The sequence below is a fragment of the Mastomys coucha genome, unplaced genomic scaffold (genome assembly GCF_008632895.1).
Source record: "Mastomys coucha isolate ucsf_1 unplaced genomic scaffold, UCSF_Mcou_1 pScaffold7, whole genome shotgun sequence".
In the NCBI taxonomy this organism is placed as follows: Eukaryota; Metazoa; Chordata; class Mammalia; order Rodentia; family Muridae; genus Mastomys; species Mastomys coucha.
This window is the reverse complement of record NW_022196913.1, coordinates 75,491,259-75,507,850: the sequence shown is the minus strand read 5'-3', so window position 1 is coordinate 75,507,850 and position 16,592 is coordinate 75,491,259. Positions and strand designations below refer to the sequence as shown.

The 16,592-nt window shown below is 46.0% G+C and overlaps 1 protein-coding gene across 2 annotated transcripts in view; it reads left to right on the top strand.

The window, feature by feature from the left end:
- Snx31 (sorting nexin 31) overlaps window positions 1-16,592 on the top strand; it is a 47,405-nt gene that overhangs the window by 12,347 nt on the left and 18,466 nt on the right. For both annotated transcript variants that reach the window (XM_031358402.1, XM_031358403.1), the window contains exons 5-10: window positions 4,688-4,798; window positions 6,506-6,596; window positions 9,196-9,283; window positions 10,495-10,564; window positions 13,235-13,327; window positions 15,208-15,411. In XM_031358402.1, coding sequence (XP_031214262.1) covers window positions 4,688-4,798; window positions 6,506-6,596; window positions 9,196-9,283; window positions 10,495-10,564; window positions 13,235-13,327; window positions 15,208-15,411 — 657 coding nt within the window. The remainder of the gene's footprint in view (window positions 1-4,687; window positions 4,799-6,505; window positions 6,597-9,195; window positions 9,284-10,494; window positions 10,565-13,234; window positions 13,328-15,207; window positions 15,412-16,592) is intronic.

The following is a 16,592-nucleotide window of genomic DNA, read 5'->3' as shown; positions in this document are numbered from 1 at the left end:
TTTCTCTTTTCACTTCCTTCTTCTCTTGCTTTCTCCATCCCATTCCCCCTCCATTTCCCAGTCCCCACTCTCTTTTCTTTTCTATTCTTTGAGACAGTGCTCACTGTACCACAGGCTGGCATTGAACTTATAATCTTGCTTCTGACTCCCAACTGCTGGGATCACCAACAGTGGCAACAACACTGGGTTTGTTTAGCCTCTTTACCTATCAGTTTCTGCAGCTGAAAATGGGGAGCAGAACTCCTGCCTCTTGGGGTCGCTTTGAGGGTTAAACCAAAACCATCTGGCACTCACTAGAGGCACGATGCTCAGTAGGGGGCTAGCACCCTTGTGGCTGAAGCCAGGCCCATTTCCTTTTCCAGGTCCTGCTGGAAGGCAGTTTTTAATGATCACAAAGTGACCACGTATCTCTTGTGATGGTCCCTGAGCTGTGCTCCTGGCTTGGCTGGACGCTGAGGCAGCTCAAGCAGAATGGATTGCGTCCTCTGCTTCCTGTGCCATGACTATAGGTCCATTTCACATGCTGACCAGGCTCTCAGAATGGCCTGGGCTCAGACCTGGGACTCTTTTGAAATTTTCAAAGAAAGTTTTTCCTTTCGATGTTTTCCCTTTAACTCCAGAAGGAGTGCAAGGCAGAGGTATTTTACTCCTAAAGGTCCTCCCCCCCACACACACCCTTTTTCAGGTGAGGACTGAACCTAGGTCCTTGTGCTTGCTAGCCAACAGCCTGCCACTGAGCTAAATCCCCAACCCCTTGAACTTGTCTTTAAGAGAGGTTTATATTAAAAATTTGAAAAGGAAATTAAGTTTGAACTGGGAAGGTTGTCCTATTACACACCATGTCTTGTTTTTAATCTCATATCTTCTACATTAAACAATATGTATTAAGGGATGGCTATCTACCAGCCCATCTCTAGAGACACAGAGGCATGATGCTCAGGCTGGCTTGTGGACTCTGCTCACTTGGGGTGATAGAAAAATCTCTAGGCATATAAATAAATGTCCTAGGCCCTGTGCTACAGTGTTCCATGAATAGAGACTTAGATCAAGCCCTCTGGTGCATGGCCACAATGTTGGAAAGTTAGCAACCTGTCAAGATGTTTCTCCCCACAGCCCTGACACAGCATTGGTGGGCCCTGCTGTTTCCAGCCACTTTATGCCCATTTACCTGAATGAAGTCCACACATACTGTTGTTTCTTTTTTTTTTAAATATTAATTCATTTGTTATATACAAGTACACTGTAGCTGTCTTCAGACGTACCAGAAGAAGGCATAAGATCTCATTACAGATGATTGTAAGCCACTATATGGTTGCTGGGATTTGAACTCAGGACCTCTGGAAGAGCAGTCAGTGCTCTTAACCACTGAGCCATTTCTCCAGCCCCCATGCTGTTGTTTCTAATGAGCTTCTATGAGACCTAAGAGGAGGGACCATGGGTGTTATCTTAGTTAGGGTTTGACTTCATGAACAGACACCATTACCAAGAAAACTCTTATAAGAACAACATTTAACTGGGGATGGCTTACAGGTTCAGAGGGTCAGTCCATTATCATCAAGGTGGGAGCATGACAGCATCCAGGCATGCATGGTGCAGGAGGAGCTGAGAGTCCTAATATCTTCATCTGAAGGCTGCTAGCAGAAAACTCACTTCCAGGCAGCTAGGACTAGGGTATTAAAACCCACATCCACTATGACACACCTACTCTAACAAGGCCACACCTCTTAATAGCACCATTTCCTGGGCCAAATATGTTCACATTATCAAAGTTGGGAAGTTGTTCCAAAAAAGGTGATGTCTAAGCTGGTCTTGAAAGTTTCCAGAGTGGACATGAGACAGAGAGTATATATTCTCTAGCTCGCCCTCTCATCGGGTATGAGAACCACAAACAAATGTCAAGGCGTGTTTGTAGGGTCTCAGGGCTGGCACTTGAAAAAGGAAAGCAGTAGTTGGTTCCCATGGAATGTGGCCCTGCGTCTCACCATACCCAGCTCTCAGGCTGAGCGCCCACCAGAGCCAGGTGACAGATCACCAATACACAGATGTCATGAGTGCAGAAAAATAGGGTCTGCTGTGTGCTGCTGGGAGGCTGAAAAGCCGAGATAAGCAGGGATGTGTGGGTCTGCCAGACAGTGGCGAAGCCCACCAAGTAGGCATGAGAGGCAGCTCTGCTGCCTGGGTATTTGCACTGCATTTGATAAGTGTGGTACCTGCCTCCTCTTAGTGCTTAACACCAAATAATCATGTGGTCCCTTCAGGGATCAGGAGCAGGGGGAGAGCATGAGAAAGGTTCCATCCAGAGCAACAAAATCCTGTCTGCAAAAGTAAAAGACAGTTTGACCCTATGTTTGGTGCACCAGGCTCTAGGTACCCTATTATTTCTCATTCTGTGAGGAAAGACGTGTTAGCTTGGGTTGACATGTTTCTAGTAAGCAGAAGATCTGGATCCAAACCCACAGAGCCTGGATTTGGAGCCTCTGATCCTTCCCGTTGCTGAGTGTTTCTGGTGATTGCAGCTCCTTGTACCTCCATGTAATCGTCCCTGGCATGTGTATCCAGGATTCACTCCCCAACTGAGCATGCCCTGGATTTTCGTTCCGTGTATACTTTAGAAACAAAGGAATTTTGAAAAGGCAAAGCTGGGGTCTGCAGACTGAGGACCTCTTCACATTCCTGCTTGACAAACCTCAGTGTGCCTAGGAGCCATGGGAAGTAGGTTTGAAGACAAAGCGGGGCAAGAAGGCATTGAGAGAGGCTTCTGTGCCTGGGGGACTAAAGGCAACTTCCTTATTTAGGCAGTTTGCCCTCCTGGGTTATTGTTAGGGACACCAGGAGGCTACGGGGTCCATTTCCAGAAGCTATGGTCCTCCTTTCCCAAGCAGAGAAATGTTAGGGTGCATTGAGGAAGCTGCAGAAGTGTGGCCGATGTGAGGTCATGGCTGAGCTTTCTTGGATTAACTACCTCAGGAACAAACACGGAAAACTGCTTCTCCACTACACAGTCTCTGAGATGCTGCGGAGCAAACCTAGAGCTTTATGCCTTCTAGATAAGAACGCCACCCCCTTCTTGGCTGGAGCTTTCTTGACTCCTTTACTTAATATCTGTCACCATGAAGTGAAATCAATGTGACTTTCTCCTCAATCCCACCTCTAACAACAGGAAAGCAATGCTTGTGGCACCTGAGTGTCTGTGATGAGTTCTGCTCCTGCTTCTCCAGCGTTCCCTCCCTGAGCCCTTACCATCCCTCTGAGGTGGACGGCATTGTCCCCCTTACTGTAGAGCTGAAGGAATGAGGTATAGAGAGGGAAGCGATCAGTCCAGGCTTACACGAGGTCACATGCCGGGGATAGCTGAATCTCCACAAGATGCCCCGAATCAGTGGAGTTAAGAGAACTTCCAGGACACTAAAGACATGAGGTGCAGGGATGACAGAGACCCCACAAACCTTACCTTTGGTGTCTCTTCCATTTAATTCTTTCCCTGACATATCCTTTATAATGTGCTGGCAATAGTAAAGAAAGCGTCTCTCTCCAGACTTCTCAACTCCTTCTAGCAAACTGTGGAGACTGAGCGTGAGTCACGAGACCCTCCAGAATTTGTAATAGGCTAAGAAGAAAGACGGGGAGCCTGAACTTCCCAGGTGTCGGCAGTAGTGCTGAGACTAATTCACAGTGTCTTATAGGAATGCAAGGGAAATCAGCCAGTGCTGAGCTGAATTTCCGGGTGCCCATCTGGTGTTCAGGCGCTTTGAAGTTCAGCTAGGTAACATGGCGCACGCCTTTAATCCAGCACTCTGGAGGCAGAGACAGGTAGATCTCTGTGAGTTCCAAGTCAGCCTGGTCTACGGAGAAAATTCCAGGACCCCTAGAGCTATATAGTGAGACCCTGTTTTAAAAAGGTGTGGAGTGAGGATGGAGTTGGTTGCTGTGGGGGAAAGCCCCACCCATCAAGCATGCCACAGAGCCAGACCTTTAGGGTACTTAGACACATCTAAAGTGAGTTAATTCAGAGTTTACCCAGCAAAATGTGGATGACTTTTTTTTAAACTATTTTTTTAAAAGATTTATTTATTTATTACATGTAAGTACACTGTAGCTGTCTTCAGACACTCCAGAAGAGGGCATCAGATCTCATTATGGATGGTTATGAGCCACCATGTGGTTTCTGGGATTTGAACTCAAGACCTTTGGAAGAGCAGTCAGTGCACTTAGCCACTGAGCCATCTCTCCAGCCCTTTTTGTTGTTGTTGTTGTTTTGTTGTTTGTTTGTTTGTTTTCGAGACAGGGTTTCTGTGTGTAGCCCTGGCTGTCCTGGAACTCACTCTGTAGACCAGGCTGGCCTCCAACTCAGAAACCCACCTGCCTCTGCCTCCCAAGGGATTAAAGGCGTGTGCCACCACCACCCGGCTGTGGATGACTTTTATCAAAAGATTTTTTTCCTTCCAAAATGGATGCTCTATTGTTTATTTGGAAGCAATCCAGACTTCACACTATTGCTCTGCCTTGCTTCCTTTCCAGAGCCCCCCTTCACCTCTGCTCGGTCCCTCGAGAGAACCTCCACTGAACCTCTGCACTGGGTACTGGCTCACTTTAGGCACCATCTCCCTGCACACGATGGGGACAGGCAGGGAGTGCTGGCCCTCTCCGTAACGAGTGTGGAAACTGATATCTGTGCTTTGATTTACAGCACACATTGAATATCAGCACCCAGAATGTCGAGCTGGCTGTATTCCTGCCTGATGGAAGGAGCGTTAAGGTGGAAGGTCTGACATCAGATACGGCTGAAAGGGTCCTCGAGGTAAATTTTGTTTAGCCCCAGCTCCTAGAAATGCAGAAGCAGGTCTTATGAGGCAGAGACTTGGATGTGGTGAGATTACCTTCTGGGAGTTCTTTGCCAGTTATTCTACTTTGTGGATGATATATCTGCTGAGGTGCTGTATATAAATCATCCGAAAAGAGAAAACTGACAGAGGAAGCCAAGGTATAGCCCATCCTCAGGGTCCTCCTCGATCTGATCCTTCCTGAGACCTCTGAGGGTTTTCCTAAGGTTGTGGCTACCTCCATGGCATCCAACAGGCTGGACCCTGGCCATAGGCAGAAGGCTCTGTCTCAGGATGCTGCATGTGTGGGAGTGGGAAGGAGGGCAGTGCCTGTCAGAGTCTGGAACAGCCATACCCAAGAGGGCAGGGGCAGGTCTTGCCTGGCAGAGAGTGGCAGGGGATTTCTTGAAGACTCTTCTCGCATCTAGAAGCCCTAGAAGCCATGCCCAGAAGGTCTAATGCTGAGCCCCAAGGGCCTGACCTGAGTTTGAGTCATTTTGAGGATGACAAAGATAAGACCCCAGAGCATTCTCTCTGCTTCAGGTGTGGCCGTCAGCAGCTCCACCTCCTTAGCCTGGTGCAGGGGGAATGCTGTCTTCTCAAGCCAAGCCTTAAACGTGTAGGCTAGGTGGAGGAGAGCAGAGTGGTGGGCTGTGGCCCCTGCTGAGGAAAAGTGAATGGTGGAGGTACATTGGTGGGTTTTGTGTCTGTGTGTGTATGTGAGGCTACATTTTAGTAGGAAGCATAAAACCACAGATGTTGAAATGAAAGCCAGTTGATTTCAAAGAGGACCTGGAGTTAGAGGTTTCCATGGAACCATGGTGGCAGTACATTACATTTAATGGTTTACACTGGACCAGAGTTACAGCAAATCATATTTGACCATGGCGGGAAGTATCACAGGAAGCAGGCCTGGGTGTCAAAACAGGACACCAGCACGGGCAATTTTATACGCCCCCGATCAGTGAGAATGCCTTTTGCTTGGTGCACACAGGAAGGCAAGCCACAGGGCTAGATTCCAGAAAACAGATGTTTGTGTGGAATGCTCTGTCCCTCATCAGACAGTAAACTCTAGGACAGCCCAGGACATATGTCCACACCCAAGGTGGGACAGCCAGCCTCAGTGGGGCCCAGGTGGCACTGATTTTGCCTTTATTCACTCTGACTTTCTATCTTCCTACGATTTCTAGAACCAATGTTTCCTTAGCTACTTCTCTCAATAGCCTGACAGAAACAGGTTCAGGGAGGATGGCTTTGCTTTTAGTTCATGGTTCAGGAGGGTGCCTCCATCATGGTGAAGCTCATGATGACAGGGATGTACAGCTACAACTCCTCATAGCCCAGGGGGCCTGGAAGCAGAGAATCTGGGCCAGAAGTGAAACTGGCCTAGAACCTTCAAGTCCCAGCCCTGTGAATTTACAATAGGGCCATGATCAAAAGTGTCCATAATCTCCAAATTCAGTGCTTCCTGCTGGCTACTGAGAGTTCATGACCCTGCAGAGGCCATTTCAGATTCAAACTGTAACAAGAAGTGAGCTATTTCAGATTCCAAAATGTTTCTTTGCATGTCTGCTGGCTCACAAAAGCATTCGCTGTTAGTGTGCGCCAGGCCCTTCCAGCCTGCCGCCACAGCCCACAAGTATGGCTATTAGCCTAACATTCCCCTTTGCTTGTTCCTGGTTAAGGTGATGGCGCACAAACTCGGACTGCATCCAGAGCTGGTGGGCTACTTCGGCCTTTTTCTTATCCGGTATTTCCCGGAGGGCAAGCTCTCTGGTAAGACAGAAAAGGGGAACCCAGGAATTGGACAGGTGTGAGCAGGGGCTGGGCACTGAAGTATGGAAAGTATTCACAGAGGGACTGGCCGCCCTTCAGGTTGTGGTCTCTATTGCTGTCTTCAGCTCTGGATCAAAAATTTGGAGAATGTAGCCAGGTGTAGTGGTGCTCACTGTTAATTCCAGCATTTGGAGGTAGAGGCAGACAGATCTCTGTGAGTTCAAAGACAGCTGGGTCTACATAATGAATTCCAGGACAGCCAGAGCTATACATTGAGGCCCTGTCTTAAATGAACAAACTATTTGGAGAATAAAAGACTGTGTCATTGTTCAGAGACAATGTACCCCCAGAGAGGTAGCATGTCATTTCAACTCCATGTTATGGGGTTATAATGCCTGATAGAAACAACATAAGGAATTACTCACATTTTCCCCCATGATAGGGAGGGTAAGGCAGAGAAGTTCACATTATAGTAGATAGGGGGCAGAGCAGAGCAGTTCATATCATGGCAGATAGGGACAGAGCAATTCACAACATGGCAGATATGGAGTAGAGTAAAAGACTAGGAAGAGAAAAACAAAACAAAACAAAAACACATGGCAGGGGTCCACTTCCTCCAACTATTCCATCAAGGAATGAAGCGATGCATTAGGCTAGACCCTTTATGATGTAATTGTGTCTGGAAATATTGCCTCTCTCTCTCTCTCTCTTTTTCTTTCTCTCTTTAACACACACACATACAGAGAGGGGGAGAGAGAGAGAGAAAGAGAGAGAGAGAGAAAGAGAGAGAGAGAAAGAGAGGGAGAAGGAGAAGGAGGGAAGGAGGGAGAAGGAGGGAAACAGAGACAGAGAGAGACAGAGAGATTAACTATCATATATGGTGTAGTACCTGCATTTCTGGAGTCTCCTGGAGTTCACTGTGGTCCTAACCTCTGTGCCCATCATCTTCATCCATGGCTTAGTGACTAGCTATGCCACAGCCTCCTGGTTGATGGGGTACTAGACTCCTGGTCTAGTACCAGAACAGACATCTCACAACCACATAATGCCGCTTTGTTAGGGAATATTCTCTGTAATACGTAGACAGTAAATGAGTGCTTAGATTCTTTTTAAGGATTCCAACAATACAGTGAAAGATGGCAGCCTCATGTGACTTTTGCTTTCTTTCCACTGCAGTCTAGATGAGGCGAGGCCTGTAAAGCTGTGAAGTCGTATCAGTTACTTTACAGCTGTGGGAGGTGGTTTGCAGATAGATATCAAAGGACTTGGGGTAGGCTGGACTCTAGCAGCTCATGGGTTCTGGCATGGCTCTGGGCACCTCTAGACCTATCTCTTTATCTGAACCCCAGGGTAAAATATCCTACCCAATGGGCTGGGATTTGATGAAAATAAAATATTGAATTTTGGAGGATGAATTTCAGAAAGTTAAAAATATACATGTGCAAGAGAATATTTTTGTTCCTCCCTGCTATCAATAGTATCGTCTTACCTTCTCATTTGAAAGCTGTTTGTAAGCTGTGCATGCTAATTAACTAGTTAAGACTGCCCGCCCTGAGCACACTGTTCCAGAACACACATTTGTGCCTTTCACAGTGTCAGAATTTATAGAATGACACTAATTCACAAGGTGTAGCAATTTGCTGGATTATCCTTTCTAATTGGGTCTTAATTACTAATATTTTTTATTCTGTATCCTAATTACGAATATTAACTGTCACATCATACATCAGAGAACACAGTTAATATATCTCTGCATTTGTCTGTATGTGGTTTCCATAATGAATACAAGTTAAAGAGAATGTATCAGAGGTTGTGGAAGCTGGTAATAGAAATACTGTAGAGTCAGCGTTGTCAAGATGGGACACCCAGACTGATTGCAGGGAAAAAGAAGCTGTTACTGTAGAGATCAGACCTCAGGAGAGAAAGGGTTTCCAGTAAAGATGTAGGGGGCTGCAGAGAAGGAAGGGCGGAACCAGCTCCAGAGCAGAAACAGAAGGGCCAGGGCCAGGCGGGCGAACGGTAAGGCGTGGCCAGGCAGACAGTAGGCTCGTGTAGACTCCATCAGCATGGGGAACCAGTTAGCTAGGGGTTCCTGAGACTTCCTTGCTGCACACACAGGGTTTCAGATGACAGGTTGCCATCACAGAGAGAGGGGGCATTAATCACTTGGTGGGATCCAGGTGAGGGAGTTCACCTTTTCCTTGGTCTGGAGTGTATAAGAAGTTTTGAAGCCTTGTTCTCCAAGTGTAATTTTAATAAACCCATGTGCCTCTACAGTCTTGGTTCACCCTACTATGAAGTCTACCATAAGTCATTTATCAGTCTGTGCTGGGTGGCTGATGAAGACAGATGGTGGCTTGTGTGTGTGTGTGTGTGTGTGTGTGTGTGTGTGTGTGTGTGTGTGTGTATGTGTGTGTTCCCACTCCCACACGTGTGCGTGCACGGCCACCCTGACTTACACCCTTAAGTAAAACCACCAGCAAAAGGCTGTACAGTGGAGTTCCCGGGGGCGAAGCGCAGCCAAAGCACAGTTTTACACAGGGCGGGGTCGTGCAGAGCAGAGCTAGCCTGATCTTCATGCTGCCTTCTCCCCCTCTAGTGGTGAAGAAGCTGGCCGATTTTGAGCTGCCATACACTAGTCTCCAGAATTCTGAAATGGAAAACTGTAAGATCGGACTCAGAAAGTGGTAAGTGCCTGTAGCATGAGAAGCCACTGAGGGGCAGAGCTTGCCAGCTGTGGTGACAGCTTGAGAGACAGCTGTGTGTATAGGGAATGGGGGTTCGGAATAAAAACTGTCACGACGTTCCCAAGTGTGGCTTTGCTCTGGGCTGGATGACTAGCTGTATGTAGTAGCTGAAGGAGTTGTTGATAATGACAAGCAGGTCTGATGACTGTTGGACTGTGGCCTGCCTGCAAGGTGGAGGGGTGACTCTAGCAGTTCACACTGAATTTGACCCCTCATGCGTGTGGCTCACATTCCTAAGGCACATGTACGGGGGTCACCCACATTCCTAGATTAAAAGGACACAAGTGTCTCTGCAGAAAACTCTGTTATTTTCCTGGGAAGGGGAGTCCTACCAAGAACAAGTACTCAGAAAATCACAGGGCCAGGCAGCTCGCTTCCCCAGCCCCCACCCCTCAGGCTCAACTCCCAGTTAGTCCAGTGACTCTGTTGAATTGCTACTCAAGTTTGCTCTGTCCAGCTCCGTTTTCCTGTAATCTGAGGATACAAACTTAAAAAAAAAAATAAAAGACATCTTGATAGCTAAGGGATGGCGATTTACTTAACCCAGTGCTATTTTGTTGGGTCTAGTTTGTGGCTTTGAATTTTGAAGGGCTACTCAGAAACTTTTGAGAACTCATTAAAACCCTGTGGCCTGAACACTTGAGAAGGAGGGAAGAACCCACTTCTATTTAAGGGTTTAGACTGTGACTCTCCCAGTGCTGCTTCCGGTACGTGTGTCTGAGTGTGGCAAGTCCTAGAAGCAGAGGACACAGCTAAGTTCCAGCCTGCCAAGTTTTGTGAGCTCCCTAAGCCTCAGTTTACATGCTTGTAAAATGGAAGACTAATCCTCCTAGGATTATTGTGTAGATTAAAGCAATCCCAAATACCCAATAAAATCTGGTCATGCTTGTTACTGTCATTGGTAAGAGCAACAACAGCAACAATGACAGAAAGTTCCTGCTCACCATGTAAAAGCTTACCATATGGAAAAAATGGGAGAAAAAAACCCCCAGAAAACAGAAGGAATAAAGGAAGAAATCAAAGGCTAGGCAAGTAGAGTGGTATAGTTTTATGATAGAAGGGCATCCAGTTCCTAGAGCGGAAGGCTGTTGCTTTCCAGAACATCTGGCTGTGTCCCTAGGCCTATGTAATCATGTCTTGTAATCGTGCAGGTACCTGGACCCAGCTCTGGACTCCATGTTGATGGACTGCAGAGCAGCCGGAGACTTGCTGTACATGCAGGTGAGTTCGGCATTGGGATGGGAACTATATGTATTTTCCTAGTAGCTGAGAATCTATATAGAATAGGCAAGTCATGAGACGATCTAGAGAAGTTTCCAGGGACTGGGATGGGAGTGGAAGAGCAACGTTGTTTAATGGGGATGCAGGGTTTTGTTTTTGTTTTGTTTTCTTTTGTGTTGTTGTTATTTTGTTTTGTTTGTATTGTTTGGAATAGGGCCTCACTATGAAGCTTACGCTGGCCTTGAACTCTTGATTCATCTGCCCTAGTCTCCTAAGTGCTGGAGTTAATAGACATGAGTCACTGTGGTGACTCCAGTTTGGAGTGTTTGTTGGGAACTATGAAAGGTTTGGGTGTAGATGGTAGTAATGGTTGTACAACATTACTGTATATGAAGCCACTTGGTTGTATACTAAGGATGGTTAGAGCGGAGCTGGAGAGAAGGCTGGGGGGAGGGCAAGAGTACTTGCTACTGCGGTAGAGGACCCGTGCTGTTCCCAGCACCCACATGGTGCCTCACAACTGTAATTTTAGTTTCAGGGATTTGACATCCTCTTTTGGTCTCCATGGGCACCAGGCACACCCAGGATGTGCATACACACATATAGGCACACACTCACACACAAACAAGCAAGGCAGGTGTGGTAGTGCTTGCCTGTGAACTTAGCACTGGGGAGATAGATGCTGACGAATTAGGAACTCAACAGTTCACGCCAGCCTGGAATGCATGAGACCAATTTTTCAGTTGGAGGCTGCTGCTACACTTGTTATAACTTAGCACTCTTTCATGTTTAAACAATGTAAGGCTTTTCCTCATGGTGTTAATTATCCTAGATAACTTTGAGAGCTAGAATAACCTAATATTTGATTATACACCCACTCAGTTTCCTATTTCAGGATACCTTATAATGAGCTACCTCACAGAGTAGCTGTAGGCTTGGGGTTGAAAGCATAAGGGTATCTGTCACCTGACATATTATCAGCACTGCACAGCTGTGCACACAGAGGATGGCACCATCTCTCTCCAACAGAGGGCAAACTCCAGAAATATTCAGGAGCCTCCTGTAAAATGGGACAGCATTTCCGGATAACTTGCACACCTTCTCCCGTAGACTTTCAACCTCCCTATTACTGCCAGTACCGAATACAATGAAAACGTCATATAAGTAGCTATACTGTGCCGTCTAGGGAGCCTTGACAAGAAGCACATTGAGAGTTCATGTGATGAATCTGTACGTCCAGTGCCAGTGTGCTTCATTCCTGAGAAGCTTTCACCCGAGTTCACTTAGCTCCAGGATGTGGGGCCTGCGGATTCAGAGTGCAGACTTTGCGTGTGTTTGCTACTAGCCATAAACAAATTGTCTTATTCTTTCGTAAACAATAGCAGTAATTGCTTTGGCAATATACTTTTCCACACTTCTTTTTTTAAAGACAGGGTCTTACTATTTAGCTTCGGCTGGCCTGGAAGGTTCTCTGTAGACCAGGCTGGCTTTAAATTCACAGAGACCCGCCTGCCTCTGCCTCCTGAGTTCTGGGGTCAAAGTCAGGCATCATTGTGTCTGGCTTCTTATACTTATGATTCTTATATGTGGTTTGTAGATTTGTATTGTCAAGTTGCTTCTGGAAAGTTGTATGAGTTAGATCCACCCCTCCTTTACAGACCATGTTATTTTTCCAAACCCCCGTCAATTTTAACTGTGTGTGCTTTAGCCCTGTCATCTTAGGAGGCAAAAAACTCCTTGATTACTAGTGAGGCTGGATAGATGCATGTATTTGCCATTTGGAAGTCCTTTTGACCAGTTGTCAATATTGATCTGAGAGTCTGCGTTTCGTGATTTTACATTTGTCTTACTGTTTTCTTTAAATGTTAACCTCTTGCCTGGTTTGACATCTGCTTTTTAGTTTTGTTTCTGGTGTTTTGTGTACAGAAAGCTGCATTTACATATAATTACATATGATTATTTCTACATTCATATTCTGCCATCATCCCTTGAAAAGATAGTCCTTCCATCAAGGTAAGCATATTCATGTTTAATTTTCTATTTTGAAAAAGATTCACTTCTTAAAATCATACATGTATATTTGTGACTGTGTGGGTTTATGCACGGAAGTGCAAGTGTCTGGTGGCCAGAGGCATGGGACCCTCTGGATCTGGTGTTACAGGCAGGTGCCTGTGAGCCATCTCACATGAATGCTAGGAGCTGATGCTGGTCCTCTAAAGGGCAGTGATGCTCTTAACTGCTAAGCTATCTCTCCCACCCCCTTCCCTGCCTTTCAACATGGTTTTATACTGTAATCTCTTAGGAAGTTGTTTGACGGGATGACACGACTTTCTTTGCCAAGTAGTCTAATTTTCCCAAACTGTGGAACACTCTTTTCTTAGTAATTTGATTGACCCTAAACCAGCTGTGTAGAATCAGCTGTTACTTTCTGTTAGCCAGGCACTTAGAAGGCTGAGACCAGAAGAAGATCATGAGTTTGAGGCCAGCCTGACTTACATAAAGAGTGCCCAATATTGAGAGTCTGTCTCAGAACAAAGCAACAACAACAAAAAAGCAATCTTTATAATCTGTCAGATCATTATGTAGATCCACTTGGGTCTAGGTTTTTAGCCCTTTATACAGATTAATTTATTTCTAAGGGTGATAATTATATAATTATGTTGTTTTAAGGCAGTGCAGGACATTGAAATAGAATGGATGAAACCCACACAGGCTCAGAGGGAGGAATTAAAGGCACTGCAGAATAAAGAGAATCAAACGAAGGTGAGTTAAGCTAGGTACTGAGGGTTCCTTATGGTGAACTCCAGACACACCCTAGAATCAGCTGTTACTATTGTTCACAACCTACCAAACACTGAAAGTGAGAGCAGCTCTGCCAGCCTCTCTGATTCTATAATTAGTAAAGGTTTACTGTGTGGGGATATATATATGTATATGTGTATATACACACACACACATATATATACAAGTATATATATGTGTATATATATACTTGGCCAAGTTAATTAATTTAGAGCCTCTGCAGTATTCTCCTTTATGATTATGTTACAGTTTAGCCAGCCAGTTTTCTTTTATTGGAAGTTAAGTTGCTAACAGCCTTTGCTGAATCATGTTCCAGGACTCTGTCTAATTTATACTTCCTCTTTTTGTGTGAGCTTCAGGTTTTGGAACAAACATGCTAGCTGGCACCGCCTCACCTTATGCACACATAATACAAGGAGGCTGAACAGAAGATGAATGAAATAAGTCAAAGCAATTTGACCTGAACTAGAGATGAGCTCACTGTGGGTCTTGAGCCTCTGTTGTTACAAATAAAGTTTCACTGACACACAGAAGCACTTATTTATGTGTGTCTATAGTAGTCACTTTTGTGCTACAGTGAAAGAGGTGTGACATTGTAGACAGTAGACTCCTAAAGCTATTGCTGGAGACCCCATCTAGGACCTCACACATGTGGGCAAGCGTTCACACTGAGCCCCAACCCCGAGCCTCGTTTATATGTTTCTTTAAAATCTCTATATGAAAATACATAAACGTGCTATCCATGGCTATATGTGCTGAGTTAACTTTTCAAGGTAGTTTGTTTTACATAAATGATTTGCTTTGTGTGTGTGTGTGTGTGTGTGTGTGTGTGTGTGTAATTGATGGGGGTGCTCACGGAGGTCAGAAAGTGGGCATCAGATTCTTTGGAGCTGTGAGCTGCCTGATCCGGGCGCTGGAAACTGAACTCCTGTCCTCCTTGAAAGAGCATCAAGTGCTCTTACCCACTGAGCCATCTCTCAGCCCAAGGAACAATGTTCTCAAGAGAATGGAGTTTTCAAGTGGATAATCCTTGCAGATTTCTTGTCCTCTGGTTTCTGTGTATTAGTACCTCTTCATGAATGGCAAATGCCAAGAGCTTTTGAGTAAATCGCTTACTCATTAACAAGCAGCACGCAGCTTTACCTTTAATTAAATCGCCCCACTTCTTTAGTCCACAACAGCTAAGAGGTTATTGAATGCTTAAAACATTTCCCTTCCTCCTTGCTTTTGTTCCTTCAGTGCTAGGGATTGAGCTCAGGCCTCATGCACACTGGCCAGTGCTCTGCCTCTGAATAGAACCCAGCCTCATGTCAAATAATAAAGAGACAAAAGTTGTGCTGAAAGACAGTTCAGTGGCGAGGAGAAACTGTTGCTCTCGCAGAGAACCCAGCTTAGGTACTTAGCACCTGCACATTGGTTCACCACAGTCCATAGCTTCGCCAGGAGATCTGATGTCCTCTTCTGACCTCCACAGGGACATGCGTGATACCTTCAGGCAAATCAGTCTGATGAATTAGAATCACATCCAGTCTTTTGTTTTCTCAACTCGACGCTTCAATCATTGCTTGAGTATTTTGGCTCCAAGTACTCAACAGGATCAGGGTCAGAAGTCAGAGTGGGGACTAAGCAGGACTATCTCCTGCATGACAGAGCACAGTGACCCCCTAGGGCTTATTATCTACACTGGGCACCTCATTTGTGTGCTCTAGAAGCCAGGGGTTTGCTGTGAGCCCATCCTATGGGGTTCACCAGCACAGCACAGCACCCCCCTCCCCCCTGTGAGCTCTGTAACTGAAAACTGGTCTCTTGCTTCCTTCTGCCCCCCACCCACCTTGGAGCAGTTTTTGGAGCTGTCGCAGGAGGTCCGGCACTATGGGTATGTTCAGCTGGATCCCTGTACCTGCAACCACCCGGAACCTGGCTGTGGGGCCCAGCTTTCCATTGGCAATAATGAGATCAGCTGCTGTCTAACTCTGCCTAATGGCCAGACCCAGGATATTGCTTTCCAGATGAGCAGAGTGAAGTGCTGGCAGGTCACTTTCCTTGTGAGTATCTGGCGCCTTGCTGTGTCTATCATTTAAAGACTCCTCCTGTGGCAGGTGGAGGCACAAGCCTTTAATCTCAAACTCAGGAGACAGTGCAGGCAGATCTCTGAGTTCAAGGCCAGCCTAGTCTATAGAGCAAGTTCAGGACAGCCAGGGCTACACAGAGAAATCCTGTTTCAAGAAAAAATAAAATAAAATAAAATCTCCTCTTGTGATCTGAAAATTCTGTCACTTTGGATATCCCAGTTGGGGCTGGGCAGACAGGCTTGCAGGAGAATCAGTACCTTGGGTGGCAGGCATCTCAACGTGGTGGTAGGGCATGCCTATGGTCAGTGCAGATTCCCTGACAGAGCAAGAGAGACACATACCAGTCTTCTCACCTTCTCCCGGGCTTCCTTGTGGCTTGGAAGTTAGAGTCACAGCATAACATTAGAGGTAACAATGGTGACCATGTATTGAACACCTACTATGCACTTAGTGTCACCAAGAAATGGGACACTGCCCAGAAGAGCCCTTCTGAAGGAGTCCTGGCTTGAGCTTATACTACATAGTACAAATCTTTAGCATCAGATTTCTTGATGTATCAGCTACTATACTGACAATTGCCATATCTGTTAGTTGAATTCTGTCAAGTGTTCAATAAGCAGACCATGTTTGTCCTGTGTGCACAGAACACTGGTAGAGGACAAAAGCTGCTAAGTCGTGAAAGCTACAGCAGCATGACCTGGGCCTCACCCTCTCTCCCTGACACTGCCAAACATTTCTTCCTTTAAAATTTTTTAAGTACTGTGTGCATGCATGTGGGATGCATGGGTGGATGGATGGATGGATGGATGGATGGATGGATGGTGGGATGGATGGGTGGATGAGTGGTTGGATAGGTGGATCGATGGATGGGTGGGTAGTTGGACAGATGGATAAATGGATAGACAGATGGATAGAGATGTTGTGGGGGCTGCGTGTGTACCACAGCTCACATGTGGAAGTCAGGGACAACATCGTGAAATCCATTTTCTCCTGCTTTTACATGGGTTCCAGCGATGGAACTCAGCACCTTTTCCAACTAAACCATCTCTGTGGTCTATTTTTTTCCTTTTAAAAGTCCTGTCTCAACAGGCAGTGGTGGTGCATGCCTTTAATCCCAGCACTTGGGAGGCAGAGGCAGGCAGATTTCTGAGTTC